The 16131-nt window shown below is 38.6% G+C and overlaps 1 protein-coding gene and 1 long non-coding RNA gene across 2 annotated transcripts in view; one reads left to right on the top strand and one right to left on the bottom strand.

Annotated features, from left to right (window-relative positions):
* Positions 1-1722: 1722 nt before the first annotated feature.
* The window catches only part of LOC127061737 (neurogenic protein mastermind-like), a 186404-nt gene continuing 171995 nt past the window's right edge, over positions 1723-16131 (bottom strand). The window contains exons 7-13 of the mRNA XM_050989041.1: positions 10762-10847; positions 10306-10453; positions 10081-10254; positions 8497-8577; positions 7748-7978; positions 6930-7025; positions 1723-6195 (exon numbers count right to left, since the gene is read on the bottom strand). Of these exons, the coding sequence (XP_050844998.1) occupies positions 5912-6195; positions 6930-7025; positions 7748-7978; positions 8497-8577; positions 10081-10254; positions 10306-10453; positions 10762-10847 (1100 nt within the window). The 3' untranslated portion in view covers positions 1723-5911. The remainder of the gene's footprint in view (positions 6196-6929; positions 7026-7747; positions 7979-8496; positions 8578-10080; positions 10255-10305; positions 10454-10761; positions 10848-16131) is intronic.
* The window catches only part of LOC127061761 (uncharacterized), a 120100-nt gene continuing 106679 nt past the window's right edge, over positions 2711-16131 (top strand). The window contains exon 1 of the long non-coding RNA XR_007780950.1: positions 2711-2832. This is a non-coding gene — a long non-coding RNA (uncharacterized LOC127061761). The remainder of the gene's footprint in view (positions 2833-16131) is intronic.

The raw sequence follows: 16131 nt of genomic DNA, 5'->3' as shown, positions 1-16131 counted from the left end.
GCTGGATCGAAGTAATGAGTAGGGGAGAGGAGACGAGGGAGGAAGAGAAGGAGGAGGAGGAGGAGGAGGAGGAGGAGAAGGAGAAGGATAATGGTAATGACGATGGTGATAATGGTGGATGGGATGGATGAGAGTGGTCGGACGAACGCTGATAAGTAACAACATACAACTCGAAATTCACAAATCGCATATTCGCGAATTCACAATTTCGATTTGTTTATTGCTCTTAGCGAGAATCGATTATCTCGCGTTCCTATTCTTTTTCTTCTTCTTCTTCTTCTTTTTCGTCTTCTACGCTATATACCTTATTTCCCTTTTATTTATTTATTTATTTAATTTTTTTTTAAACCGTTTCTTTATTATCGCTCTCTCTCTCTCTCTCTCTCTCTCTCGCTCTCTCTCTCTCGCTCTCTCTCTCGCTCTCTCTCTCGCTCTATTATTTCCTTTCGAATCTGATAGATATTTTCGTTATTTTCAAGTGTATCGTGCCTCGTTTATCGCTTCCATCAAATGGATGCAAATACAAACGTTATAATACCGCGATATACTACGTATATTGCTTATTTCATTTCTTCTTCTTCTTCTTCTTCTTCTTCTTCTCCTCCTTCTTCACCTATTTCTTCCTCTTCTTTTTCTTCTTTTTCTTCTTCTTTAGCTTCTTCATTTTCTTCATCTCTCTAAATCTCTTCCTTCTTGTTTCTTTCTTGTTTGTTTTTCTAAACAGGTTCTTTGGCAAAACTTATTACACATAGGTCGACGTTATAATTAATAAATAATAAAGGTATTAAATAATAATGATACAAATGATAATAATAATAATAATAATAATAATAATAATAATAATAATAATAATGATTATGATGATGGTGATGATAATGATATACGATAATGACGACGACGATGATAATCATGACGATGATAATCATAATAATAGAAATAATAGTAATAATATTAATAATAATATTAATAGAAATAATAATAATATTATTACAATAATCGTGACAATAAAATGATATTATCGATAATAGAAAATTAAAAGAATAATAATAATAATAATAATAATATTAATAATAATATTAATAATAAAATAATAATAATAATAATCAATCGTTATTACGATACAATGATGAATTAATTAACAATGTAAAAATACATACACAGACATATTTTAGTCGATTACAGAGGTGAGAAAGAGAGACCGTGATCTTTAATCTATCTATTTGTTCGTGGAACGCGAGATGTTCTCGATAGGGACCGCCACTGGTACCGTTTACTAGTTTTCTTTTTTTTTCTTTTTTTTTTTCTTTTTCTCTTTTCTCTTTTCCATACGGTAGAATAAAAGCGGCCCTTTTCGATCGGTAACAACCCAACGTTTCCCTCCTCGTTATCGACCAGGAAGCTCTTTGCTTGTGATCGACAAGAAGCAACGACGACAAGAAGAAGACTCAATGTTTCGTTTAACAGTTCTTTTCGTTTGTTTTTGTTTTTGTTTTGTTGTTATTGTTATTGTATTATTGTTTGCTATTGTTATTACTACGATCATTTACGATCGCGATCGTTTTACGATGTTGTTTAAATTAAAATGTTTTTTTCTTCGCGGAAGAGAAATCGAAAAATAAACGAAAGCACGATCTTGTCGATTCAATTAACGCGCCTTTTTTTTCCTTTTCCTTTTTTCTTTTAAATTCTCTCTCTCTCTCTCTCTCTTTTCCTCTCTCACTCCTTCTCTCTCTCTCTCTCTCTCTCTCTCTCTCTCTCTCTCTCTCTCTCTCTCTCTCTCTCTCTCTCTCTCTCTCTCTCTCAATAACGTGAGAACACGATCACGTACAACGATCGTCATGCACTCTAGCGGCCACCGACAGTCGCCATTGTCGTTCTCTTGCTCGAAAGGGGACGCCGAAGCCACGTGAATATTTCAAATGATCGAATAACATCTAAGCGCCTTTTCGAACTTCTTTCGTCGCTTCCTATCGTCGTTTTCTTTTTTTTTCTTTTCTTTTTTTTTTCTTTTCGGTTGTTTCGTGTTTCGTATCGTCGGTAAATCAATACCGCGATGAACAAATAAGTATAACAAAAGACGATCGAATTCGCGAAGAAGATAATCTTTATCCAAGTAATTATTTTTTATTTCTTACGTACTTCGACCGATGCTCGTTTTATATATATATATATATTTTTTTTAATTGTATCAATCGTTAATTTTCTCTTTATAATAAACACTTAAGTATTCATCGATCACCGAAGTGACAACGATCGAAATTATTGTTGAATAGGATACGTTGTTCGTTTTCAAAAATACCGCGTCTGATTGGTGGAGATAAGTTGGAGACAGTTTCATAGCGTTTCGTCTATCTCACTCGTTTGTACGTTAGATTTATTTCAAAAGTCGCGAAAGAAGCTCGAAAATGTCGGTTGTTCGTTATCGCACGTGTTTACTTACGTACGTTAGTGGGCCGAATTGATTGGACCGATTCGTTTCTTTGTCCTTTCACCGATATATCAATGTGAAAAGTGAGTGAAATGATTATTGAATTGAGAATTACGTCGAATTGTGTGTTATTCATTTTCTTTTGTATTTCTTCTGCAATGATAATTTTCTTTTTATTTTTTTGTAATTATTTTATTCTTTTAAATTATCTTTTCAAGCATTATTATTTTCCTTTCTTTCTTTCTTTCTTTTTTTTTTTCCTTTGTATTATTATTTTCCTTTTCAACGTCCGAGCATAACCTCTCATTGTGATAGCGCATCTTCGCCGATCGTAACGATCGTCACGATTGAAACAAATTTGAACGCGAGATATCTACGTAAAGATTTTGGAATTATTTTTAAAGGTATGTATGCATATGTGTTCCTTTTGAAAAAGTCCGACTCGACAAATTGATAAATTTATATCGATCGAACGCTTTGAAAATAGTTCGTAGGCTTGTTCGTTAAATTTTACAGGATATGTTCTTTTTTCCTTCTCTCTCTCTCTCTCTCTCTTTTTCTTTCTTTCTTTTTTTTCTATTCTTTTCTTTAACTTATTCTCTTTTAACCATGTAAAGTCCGTCAAAGATGCGTCTCGAATATCGAGGTAAACTCTCAACTGTATACTAATTAAGCATAGCAATCCACGAACGTGTAAGTATGTGTGTACGCGTGCGATCTCTTCCTTCGTTAACGTTAACCATTAACATAACGTTAGCCATTAATTACGAGTGTGTCCGTAATTGGCTCGCTCGTTACGGCCAACGAAATCGCGGAAGCGACAAGCGACTTCCTCGTTTTAAAGTAATCGAAACGGAACGTATAACAACGAGCGCGCAACGAATATATATATATACATATATATATATATATATATATATATATATATATATATATATATATACGTATATATATACACATACGTGTGCAATTATTATTAATTAATAAGTTACATAGAGATAGCGATCTGACATTCTTCCCTTTTTCGCAATTAGACGTCTGTTCTCGAAAATAAATTTTATCGGTGGCTCGATAAAAGAAGAGAAAAAAGAAGAAGAAAAAAAAAATAGGAAAATGAAAAAAGAAAAAGAAAAAGAACGAAAAGTAATAAAAATAAACAACGAAAGAAAGAAACGTTTCTCTTAAACATCGACGACGTTACAAGCTCGTACTTTCGTTCCGCCATTTTGAAATATTTTATAGAATAACGAGAAAGATTAGAAAAAGAGAAAAAAAAATAATAAGAAATATTTTATCAACCTGACAGACTAATTATTACCTTTCAGATATTGAAAAACAAAACGAAAATCTGTCGATTCTGTGTGCGTTGTTCGAGGCGGGAAACGTACGCGGCTACTCTTATATACATGTTTTTCTTAAAAAAGGAAAGAAAAAAATATATATATATAAAAGAAAAGAAAAAATAAAATAAAATAAAATAAAATAAACATAATACAGAAAATAAAGAACACGAGAGAGAACATCACTGAATATACACGTACATATTATATAGTCGCACGATATTTGAATAAATGTCTCCGGGTGAGCGCGCGCGCGACGTTAAACGCGCCATTTTTTGAACGACGTTAATTCGTTCCTTCGACGATCCGCGTGTGTGGTCTTTGGTTTCTACAAAAAATATATATAATATCCTTAACAGTAGCGATCGCGCGTTACGTCGACTTCCGATTTAAAAATCTCAATAAACTTATCGATTACTTTTCTATACCTTTATATATCGTTGGGCGGGGATTTTTTCATTTTTCAGGATTTCAAGAAAGAGAGATAGGGATTGGTGGGATAGAAGGAATAGGGATAGGTAATGGGACGGGAATACGTGGTATCTCTCGCACGACTACCAACGTTTTTTCTTTTCTTCGTCTTCTCCTTCCCTCTTACTTACATAGGTATAGTTTTCGATAAAATGGTGTCCGTATTCTATTGCTTTTTCGAACGACGTCTTACGATATTTTTTTCGTTATCGTTGCACGTATATACGTACATACGTATAACGTCGCATACGCGAATAATAAATCTATTTTTGAATTTGTCGTCATTTTAATTGCGCCTTTTCTTTTTCTTTCTCTCTTTTTTTTGTCATTCTTTCTTGCTTCTTCTTTGTTGCATTTATTTCGTATATATACATACACATACACACACATATATATATATACACACACGTCATTACCTTTGAGATCGAATAAGGACACCATTCGTTCGCGTTCGTAAAATTTCAACGAAAGGTCGCTCGCGAACGTTATCTCCTCGTTACCGACACGAGCTCGTTCCAGTCGTAGTTCGTGATTCGAGTTAACAGATGGCACGAGGATAAGCGTTCGCGAGCAACGTCGTACGCACGCGTGACGACGCACCCGCACCGATGTCGCTGATTGGCCGACGGCAAGCGGGAAATTTTCGAACTCGAATATCCGTCGCGCTGAAGAATTAATGCGATGACGTATGCGTTGTCGTTCGGCCAATCAGCGGGCGTCACGCGCCACAATTACGCTAAACGTGTGAGGGGGATCGTTATAATTAAACTATCTACGGCTGCGCGCGTCTAACGGAGAAAATAGCTAACGCTTCTCTCTCGGTTTTGCGAAGATCCTTATTCTCCTTTCTCTTTTTTTTCTCTTTCTCCTTCTTCTTCTTCTTCTTCTTCTGTTTCTCCTCCTCGTTCATCATCATCATCTTTTTCTTCTTCTTCTTCTTTTTCTTCTTCTTTTTCCTCTTCTCGTCGCGGTTTCACGTTTTTAGAAGACAGTCTCGCGCTCACGATTAATGTTAATCATTTCCCTTTTTCTCTTTTCTTTACCAAGATTGCTTTCTTCCTGTTCCTCCTTTTTCTTCTTCTCCTTCTCCATCCTCTTCTTCGTATAACGAAATAAATAAACTACCAGAGACGGTCCTTGGACTCGAACGCGTATTTTTTTATTTCCGGCCGGATGTGATTCAACGTGCGAGAAGAAACGAGGACGCAAGAGGCAAGGGCGAGAGAGGGAGAAGAGATATAGAGATATAGAGATAGAGAGAAAGAGAGAAAGAAAGAAAGAGAGAGAGAGAGAAAGAGAAAGAAAGAGAGAAAGAGAAAGAAAGAGAGAAAGAGAAAAAGAGAGAGAGAGAGAGAGAGGGAGCGAGAGCGCGAGAGAGACGAAAAGGAACATCTTTCCTATTTTGTCCTCTCCCTTTGCGAAATTATTTTTGAAACGAATTGTTTGATTCGAGCCTTCTTTCTCTCCCGTTTAATATCCCCTTTCTCTCGTCCCCTAATCCCTCGTCCCTCATCCCTATTCCATATCCCTCGTTCGTCGTTCTCGCCGTGAAAACTCGTGGAGGAGATCATAGATGTCGCTAAGACGGTTTTCTGTGAGTTTTCCCAATGATATGGCGTCCGTTATTACCGATCGGTCCTTACACAGAGGAATCACGTGACGCGTTTACCGATCAAGCCAAGTAAAGGTCGGTCGGTGTGGAGGCATGATCTGGTTTGGTACAGGCGCTACCGGTCGGTGATGCCGCACTCGCACCGCTACTTGCTCTGGTGGCTGCTAGAGGCGAACGACTAGCCACGTCCGTACTGCTCTCTGCTCCTCCTCCTCCACCTCCTCCACCTCCACCGCCACCACCACCACCACCTCCTCCGCCACCGTTGTTACACGCGCCGCCCGCTTGCGAATTGTTTTGGGAAGACGCCAGCGTATCCCCGTTGCAGTAGTAGTACGTGGAATCTATTCGTTGAGAAAGAAATTTAACGTGACGTTTCAATAATTCATCGTCATTTATTATTATTTATTTATTTGATATCGTTACTCTGACGATTGCCGTCAACGATCGTGTCTAACGAAAACATCCGGTATTTATCGAATTTTTTTAATCGATAATTATGTATATATTTATATATATATCTCGAGGAGAAGGAAACATATTATCAACGTCTATACGTCTATACGAGATTATATTTCATATCCCATTGCCGTTCTATCTTCGTTGTTAACAACGGACAACGATATTATTCTAATAGAACCAATAGATCCGATCTTACGCGGATCTATCGTACCAACACCTTGAAATTAATCACCAACAGCAAAGGGATATATATATATATATGTATGGTAGTCTACGGTTGTTAACTCGACGTCGAACAAGTTTCTCTATGAACGAAGAAAAATTCATTCGTTAATCTATGCAGCATGAAATCCATCCGGAGAGATTTATGTCGTTTTAATTTGTTAACTATTAAACGATAATGATCTTTGGAATGGTTCGAACGAACCGGATCGAAGAATTCGATATAACTGTCGCGTATAAATCTTGCTCTCGTGAAACCAATGAAAAATCTATTTCCCGCGCGTACGCCTACGTACGTTCTTTTTCTTTTTTCTTTCTTTCTTTTTTTTTTTTTTGGTTCTTGATATTTCGTTGACCCTATGCTAATCGGTACTCATACTCACTGTTTACTTACTGAGCAACCCGCTTGTCGCTGCTCCATAGCCATATCCACTGTACGGTGCACTCGAATATTGAGAATACGCAGCGCTGTACGCGTAGTCGCCACCACCTGTGAACAGACACATTCGATATTCGTACATTAATATCATTCGTATGATCTCCTTTTGCATGTCAAAAAAAAAAGGGGGAAAGAAAAGGAATATTAAAACGTTTTCTACTTTAATCATTAACGAGACGAGTTCTTCCTCCTCCTCCTCCTTCATCTCCATCTCCACCTCCTCCTTCTCTTCCAATTCATCTAACACTAATCAAAGAAACGAACTGATTCTCGATCTATATGCACAACTTTTACATATACAACCAACAGATACACAAAAGTGTTATCGCGTATGTGAACGATGTGTGTCGTGTCAATAACAGCCATAAGCGTACACTATGTGTAATCTAATTTTGCAAATGTAAAAAAGCGATTTCGAGAGTAAACGAAAAATATTTGTGTGTGTGTGTTTTTTTTTCTTTTTTGTCTTTTCTTCCTTTTCTTTTCTTTTTTTTTTCAATTGTTTCGGTTGATAATTGATTTGTCAAGGTTATGCGATAAAATTGTTTATCATTTACCATCCGTTGGACAAAGGTTCGTGCTACGCGTTATCGACTCATCCTTGAAAGGGTTAGAAGTCGCGGTTCGTCGGTCGGTAAGTCAGGGATCACGTTAACCGTAATCCTTGACTTATCCTCCGGCTGGACGCGTCGCGGTCACGTGATTCGACCTTCGGAGGGTCTTTTACCCAAGGTCAACGGTCTCGTTCGCCGCACGCTCGTTCGCATACTCACCGGTGGCGTAATGTCCGAAACTTGGAAGCATCGTCGAGTACGGTGGTATCGCAGAGGCTACCTGAGGCTGAGAAACTGGCGGCTGCAAGACCGTGAGTCCGGGATCCCCTCCCGGGGTGTTGGGGGCCGCGGGGGTGGCGTTCGTCTCGTTCTGCAAGGAAATCGGTGGACTCTGCTCGCCCCCGCCGGCCCCAACCCCTACGTACGAGACTGCGACGGTACCGCTCTCTGCTATGGCCATGCACAACACAACACGACATTCGAGTCAAGCACTAGCTAACGATCAGCGCCTTACGTCTAAAGCTTTATTCAACTCTTCTATCCCAATTAGGGGGCTGAGTTTATTATTTGGATGTCGCATTGGGATTTTGATCTTTGGAAGGTTTTGACGAGGGGTGAGCGTGAGCGAATAGGATAACAATTCAAAGAACTTTGTTCTCTTAAAAAAAAAAAAAAAAAAAAAAAAAAAAATACACACATATGTATATATATAAAGATTTCAAAGGAAATCGATTTTGCGGATTGGGATAGCATATAACGTAATAATGATATCGCAAAAGTACATCGAAAGAACTTGAAGGTAATGGTAAAGCCACTTGTGTCTAGGCTTAACATAATAATACCTTTAAGGCTCAGCGTACTTACGAGCGTACACGAGCAGGCAACATATCGTAAAAGAAATAAAAAAAAGAAAGAAAGAAAAAAAAAATAAAAAGAAAAAGAAAGAACTAAAGAGGTGGCGAACTCACCGGTGGCGTGGTAAGGAGACATGTTAGCCCCGTCCAATGCTTGCATCGTCAGTGGAGCGAGCGGCGTCAAAGTACCACCTGCTGTATTAAGGGATCCCCAGTTTTCCGTTATTTCAATTCTCGTGTCGTTATCGATCGATCAAAGCGGAACGTCGTGATTTAATATTATTCTTCTTATTATTATTATCATAATCATTATCATCATCGATCAGTTAACCTAAGACTCGAATCATTTCAATCCACCTCTCAAAATGGAACCTTTATCAACTACGACGAGTCACTTAAGATTTGGCCAGCTATCTTCTTTGGCCATCTTTAACCCAAAGAGAATTCTTCGCAAATCCGTAAAAAGATTCCCCCATTGAATTTCATGAGATGAAGCGGCCGTTACACGGCTCGCTTCGTTCATTCCGCGGAAGCATCGGTATCAGTATCAGCAATTGGTATCACAACGTTGGTAGGAATAGAACAGCAGCAACACCAACGAATAAACCGAGCGAATTCGTCGTGCAATTCTGACCGAGTTACTCGCAACACGTTGCTACTCGGAGCGAAAGTAAACTCGTCCTCGACCATTACAGAAAAGTCTAGGCGATATCTTTTTCACGCGTAGGTACAACATAGATAGATAGATAGATAGATAGATAGATAGATATGTAGATACAATATATATGTATATATAGATAGATAGATAGGTATACGTTCCGCTGTTGATCGACCGTTGCTTTTGAAGAGAACGAAAGAGAGAAAGATGGTGAGAGCTTGAACGTGATGATACGAAGGGGGATGGTCGATAGACTGAGAAAAAGGAGAGAGAGAGAGAGAGAGAGAGAGAGAGAGAGAGAGAGAGAGAGAGAGAGAAATAAAATAAGAAAAAGTAAAAGAAGAACGAGATGTTCCCTGTAAAAGCTGGGAGCAAAGAGCGAGCAGGAGAGAACTATAGAGAGAAAGAGAGTAAGAGAGAGAGAGAGAGAGAGAGAGAGAGAGAGAGAGAAGGATAGAAAAAAAAGAAGAGAAATTCCCCGAAGGCTGAAAATTCCGAAAGAACCACCGAGTGAAGCCTTCCGCCACCTCTTCGGCCGTTGCCGCCGTTCCTCGGCAAAGCTCATGCATTATTAAAGCCATGTATTTAGCCGATATGGGTATGCAAAGCAAGACGTAAGCCGCAATAATAAGCGTACGGGGAATGAGAGGAGGAGAAGGAGGAGGATGAAGAGGAAGAGGAGGAGAAGGTGGAGAAGGTGGAAAGGTAGTAAGAGAACAGCGATGAACGTATATAGGTGGATGTGGTAACGGGAGAAAGAGTAAGAGAGAATAAGAGAGGGGATGAAGTGGGTTCGTGGGATAGAGATGTATTATATACACGTATAAGGGGTTGCGGTGTACATACTATCCAGGATTTCGTGGCTTACGAGGGTTGGTCGAAGTGAGCGAGAGAGATAGAGTGAGATAGAAAGAGAGAGAGAGAGAGAGAGAGAGAGAGAGAGAGAGAGAGAGAGAGAAGGAGAGATAAAGAAAGATACAGAGAGAGAGAAAGAGAGAGAGAGAGAGAAGTAGAGAGGGTAGATTTGCTTTCTCTCTCACCTATGGTGCCCCCTATGGGCGGGGTATAGAGATGTGGCGTTTGCGCTTGCGTCATCGTACTGATGGTGCCCAGGGAGTCGTAGAGCTCGGCGGAGGTGGCAATCGCGTTCCCGGGGAATCCGGCATGTTCGTAGTAGGCACCACCGCCTCCTGCACCTCCGCCACCTCCGCCACCTCCGCCAGCAGCTCCTCCACCACCTGCGTTCGTCGTACCGTTCGCACCACCACCTCCGCCACCGCCACCGCCTCCACCACCTCCTCCACCGCCACCGCCGCCACCACCGCCACCGCCTCCACCGCCTCCTCCGCCGCCTCCTCCGAGCTCGTTCAAGAGCTTGTGCTCGTCCTTGATGCTCCATTTACTCGACCACAGCTGCGAACAGAATGGAACAAGTAGAAGATCACGAGTTTTAGTTTTCTTTTCTTTTCTTTTCTTTTCTTTTCTGTTTTTTCTTTTCTTTTTTTCGTTATCTACTATGTGTAAACTGTAGGAAGTTTGGGTGGGTATGTATGTAAGTAAGTAAGTAAGTAAGTAAGTAAGTAAGTAAGTAGATAAGTAAGTATGTATGTATGTGTGTATGTATGTATGTTCGTTCCTTCGGAGGAAGAGAGGGAGGAAGGGAGAAATAGTAGGGGAGATTCAAGATCAAGTCGAAAAACAGATTTCCTTCGTTCACTCACGTTCGAGTAGAGTTGGTCGCCGTTGTAGTTACTTCGCTGTCTCTTCAAGTCGTCCTCCGGATGGTCGCCCAAGTCACGATTGTCGTCTGCAATGAAAACTCTGAATGAGAACGGCGAACGTTTCTAAGAGATTCTTTACTTAATTCGTGTGTGTGTGTGTGTGTGTGGGTGTGTCCGCGCGCGTACATAGATATTCAAGGACGTTTCTGATATTCGACCAGAACATACGGAACAATTGTTTTTCACAGAAAAAAGAGAGAGAGAGAGAGAGAGAGATAGAGAGAGAAGAGAGAATTGATCTCTGGTCGATCATCTCGTCGTATTAGTCGGCTGCATATCAAGATGGGGAATTAAAGCTGGCCCTCGAAACTAAATTGAATCTGTCGCTCTGGCCGCGAATGCTCGACCGGCGTTTCTCGCGAAGAGAGACGATGTATGGCATTGATAGATAGAGAAACAATTTCGATTCCATTATACGTCTTTATTATCTCCCGGCCATCCCGCATCGCTTTAATATAGAAACACGGGACACGTGGGACGACGACGACGCAACCCCTACATACATACGTATACACATACATACACACTATCGTATATAGGCATGCTACGTATTTTGCGTGTTGGTCAGTCGACTCTCTTTCTCTCTCTACTACCACCCCTTTTACTCTACAACCCTTTCGGTTGGTCCGAACGAGTCCGCCGTAGAACGAAAGCCGCGAAAGGGGATGTGTGTGAAGGTATGGACAGTGTTCCACAATGTAGTAGACGTGGAGGTCCAACGTACGGGGTATCTCGAATAATTAAATGACCATCCGAGGGTAGGAGAGACGAGGTAGGATGGGCTTGGTGGTGCCTAGCATAGGGCTCGTTAAACCTCCCTGTCAAGTTGTGATTGTCCGGCCGGTCTCGACCATTCGACCGGCAGGATTCGTTCCTGGACCGCTATAAAAGCCCCGTTTCAAACGTGAGGCTAACATCTACCGAATACGTACTTACACCTACTACACCGATATACGTATGTGTACACGTTTACTTTTACTCTATATTTGTCTCTCTTTCTCTTTCTCTTTCTGTCTTCCTTCCGCACGCGAATACCACCCCCACACCCCTTTTCCATGGCACTTGCTTGAATTTTACGATTCGATCGGCCGAGTTAATCCACCCTCACAACCTGAAGTTACCTCTCTCTCTCTCTCTTTCTTTATCTATCTCTTTCTATCTTTTTACGTTGGTTTCCCTCGGTTATTGCCACTCGTACACCGCGTTACCATTCTGGGATTTCCACTTTTCTCCCTGCCGGAACGAGTCAACCTTTTGTTTTGACGGCAATGATCTATTTCGCGAGCTCTTTCGTTATCCTTGTTATCCGTAAGGATTAACGACGAATACCGATCCGTTATATGTTTATTACTTTTGCTCACGCACGTGATATCTTAGTCAAGTTCGTGTTAATGACGATCGTTTATTCGTCATTTCGTTCAAAGTGTTTTTATACGTTCCTTCGTGTAATATAATGATTTATTTATTTCTAATATCCATTTGTTCGATATCGAAAAAATAAAACCTGCTAAAAATGGCGCCGTGAAACTTCACGACGAATAAATATATATATATATATATATATATATATATATATATATATATATTTATATATTATATAATATATACACGAGACGTAGAAACGATTAATGCAAATTTTTATAGTCATCCACCCTCTCTTTTTCTCCTCCCCTTTTTTTTTCTATCCCAAACTGACCGATGTCCCAAAATGACACGAGTTACGAGTCGTTCAATAGTAAAGTCAAAATGCATACTGTCCCCCTTTTCCTTTATTTTTTTTTCCTGATGGTAATTCATGAGAGAAAAAGACAGAGAGGGAGAAAGACAGAGAGGAAAAAAAGAGCAGTAAATCGAATGATTCGATTGATGCTTGTGAGGGCAACTAGAGAAGAGCTCGCGAGCGAGCAAGCACGTTATTCGAAAGCAATTGAGTCAATGTTAAGCAATACAATACATGGGTAATAATGGACTTTGGGGTGAATCTGGTCCCGTTGCAAGTCCCCTCTAACTTTGTCGTTCACGACCGATCGTGTGTGTACATCTTTATATACATATATCTATATATATGTATATGTATCTATATGTATGTATATGTTTATATGTATAGATGTATATAACGTGCTATGTAGGGTAGGACACGAACGGCCTTTGGAATTCTACGTAGGGCGAAAAGCGCGCAGATGTAACGCGACAACAAACAGCCCCGATAGATTGCAATGCTTCCCTCGAGAGGTTCTTCGTAAATTCGTAATAAGCTACAGAACCGAAACCTCGGCGACGGGATCGTCTTCGATCGTCGCAAGTATAAATAACTTGTTTCTATGTAAGATTTTCGAATCGTTCGTATTTACGCATGCGTGTACGTACGTATACGTGCACGTATCTATGTACATTTTCTTTTTTTTTTTTTCATTTCTAACAATTTTGTGGATTTAAGAGATGTTTGTTCGCTTTTTTTTTTTTTTTTGTAATTGCAATATATTTTTTAAGATTTGTACGAGTGTGCGTGTGTACATATATGTTTTTATATATTTTGTCGATTTGACTGTCATATGGATCTTTTAAATATTGTTAAAATCAAAGATCAATTCTGGATTGATTTATCGTTAATCAAGATTTATAAAATCGTTATTATATCATGAAACGCGATATTTCATCGTACACACACACACACATATATATATATATGCGCGTGTATATTTTTTTATTTTTCAAAAATTGTCGAATAAATTTGTCCAAACTAGGATTGGTAGATTTTTATTTACAGGATGCGTATCAGATAAATAGATCAACAAAATGCACGCGTTCATACATCTTTTTTCCTTTTCACTTTATAAAAGCATTCGATATAAAAATATATATAAAAAGATTACTCCCTATAGATATTTCATTGCTACCATAAGAGTGATAGGCAAAGTATAATATCCGTCTCTTTTTCGTTTTTTAATTATTTATTTATATTTTCTTTCGATTATTATACCACGTTCAGTCACGCCCACGTAGCGGAATAATTTCTTCTAACATTTATTTATTAACGAAATTCTCATTAATACTCGTTTAATCTATAAAACATTATTCACCCACGTGTAGTACAATATCTCGAGTAACTCGAAATGTGAATTAGTTGATAATGAAATTGATTTATACGAGACAAAGTGAAAAGTGATTGAATAGAACGATTTCGAAAGAGTCGACGATAAGAGGTCCGTACGGTGTTTCTATGTACGTACATAGAAACATACGTACTTACGTACGTACGTATGTGTGTGTATACCGGCCGATAATATCCCCGGAGAGAAACAGGGAGACTAATGTGTCGTTGGGTCGAGATATAGAAACCGCTGTGGTCTGTGAAGTTTATAATCTAATACGTACACCCTCCGCGGCCGCAAAACATTGAGTGCTTTCGCCGCGGACGCAACCACTTTTGCGACCGCATCCGTCGCTCGCGTAATCCGATTATATCGAATTACTCGTGTATCATCGGTGCCGGTTCGTGCATTGGTACGAATCGATACATATATGTGTATATATATATATATAGATATATTTTTATGTATATATATGTGTGTGTGTGTGTATGTATCAATGTAGGAAACTTCAGGACATCGTTTATAATTCATTCGTAGAATACGTTCGAGTCGTGCATTTTGTCATGATTCTTCTTCGTCGTGATGCTTTTTCCGAAAAATTCTATTAGGTTTGTAGAGGGCAGGCTAAAACTGACATTTCGATGCTTCTCGAAAAATATTTAATTCGAAATAACCGCTCTGATTGTAATTGGATGAAAGAAAGGAAAAAAAAGAAAAAGAAAGAAATAGTCATGCAAGGAAGCATATACACTTGTTATCTAATATTAATCATAACGTGTCTCTTGTTATAGCTTTTTATGATTATATATATATATATATATATATATATATAATATATTAATAAATTTATATATATATATATATATTTATGTATTAATTAAATATTTTTTGATTTCGAAACAGCTCGATAGCGTTTTGAAAAATATACATTCTTCGTTCTAATAACGATAAGATTTTCTCATAGAATATTTCAAGGTTTTAACGCGTAGGAGCAAGAAAAAAAACTTATTGTTCCTTATTAAACGAAGGATAACGAATTGTTTATAAATTCGATGTGTTCTCTCTCTCTCTCTCTCTTTCTCTCTCTCTCTCTCTTTCGTTCTCTCTTTGCTTCCGCGAACGCATCGTCGTAGGTCACGTGTGTACGGCACGTGTCAGGAATATTTCGGGCCGCGTTATTCACGCAATGACAGCAGAATGAATCGCAGCACGTGCTGTGCGACGTTTGACCGATAACCTTGCCGTGTGTGTGGCTAATCTTACTCGAGCCGCGACAACCTTCTCTCTCGCGGTAACCCCGATCGCTCGTAAATAAGTACTCCCTCTTTTTCTCCCTCTCTCTGTCTCTCTTTCTTTCCTTCTCTCTATTTCCTTCTCGAAAACAGTTTTATTCGTTCGCTGGGAGAGTCAGTCGAGTAGAGGCACCTTGCCACTATATTCGCCTTCTTAGAGAGATATTATCGCTACGAGAGAATAAAATAAACTATTACGGAGAATCTCGATTATCTTGATAAGTGTTACCAGATTCGATCTAAAATAGATTTAGAATATTTGGTTTATTTAATTGGGATCGTTAATCAGAGAGAGAGAGAGAGAGAGAGAGAGAGAGAGAGAGAGAGAGAGAGAGAGAGAGAGAGAGAGGGAGAGGGAGAGGGAGAGAGAGAGACACGATAGATATCAAACGTGTATACGTTAATTTAGATGATCACTTATTTTCTATTATATTGTATCTACGTTAATAATAATTATCTCATATATAACTAGTTATATAAAAATGGAATAGATTCGAATCGTTAATTCAAGAGACGTATATACATACATATATATATATATATATATATATATATATATATATATATATATATACCGTAGTTTAAAAGTAAAGTATCACTCATTTTATATCGTACCTAATCACGTTTGGATAATAAATGAGATCTCATAAATATAAAAAAAAAAGAAAAGATAGAAAAAAAAAGAAAGAAAGAAGAAATTAGTTACATAAAAAATACATCAACGATAATCATTATCCATTAATTACAATTTATCATATTTTCATCGATATAATTGATTACTTGTTTGTAATTATAAATAAAAAGGGGGAGGGGGATGAGGAAAGGAATAAATTTCTAAGATTCTCGAAAACCAAGGAAAAATATCTTCGATAACGTAAGATGGGATAATGAAGGGTTTACGGTAAGGTTTAAAGAAGTAGCAAGGT

The sequence above is a fragment of the Vespula vulgaris genome, chromosome 1 (genome assembly GCF_905475345.1).
Source record: "Vespula vulgaris chromosome 1, iyVesVulg1.1, whole genome shotgun sequence".
In the NCBI taxonomy this organism is placed as follows: domain Eukaryota; kingdom Metazoa; phylum Arthropoda; class Insecta; order Hymenoptera; family Vespidae; genus Vespula; species Vespula vulgaris.
The sequence above is the reverse complement of the archived record's forward strand: the minus strand, read 5'-3'. Positions and strand labels throughout refer to the sequence as shown.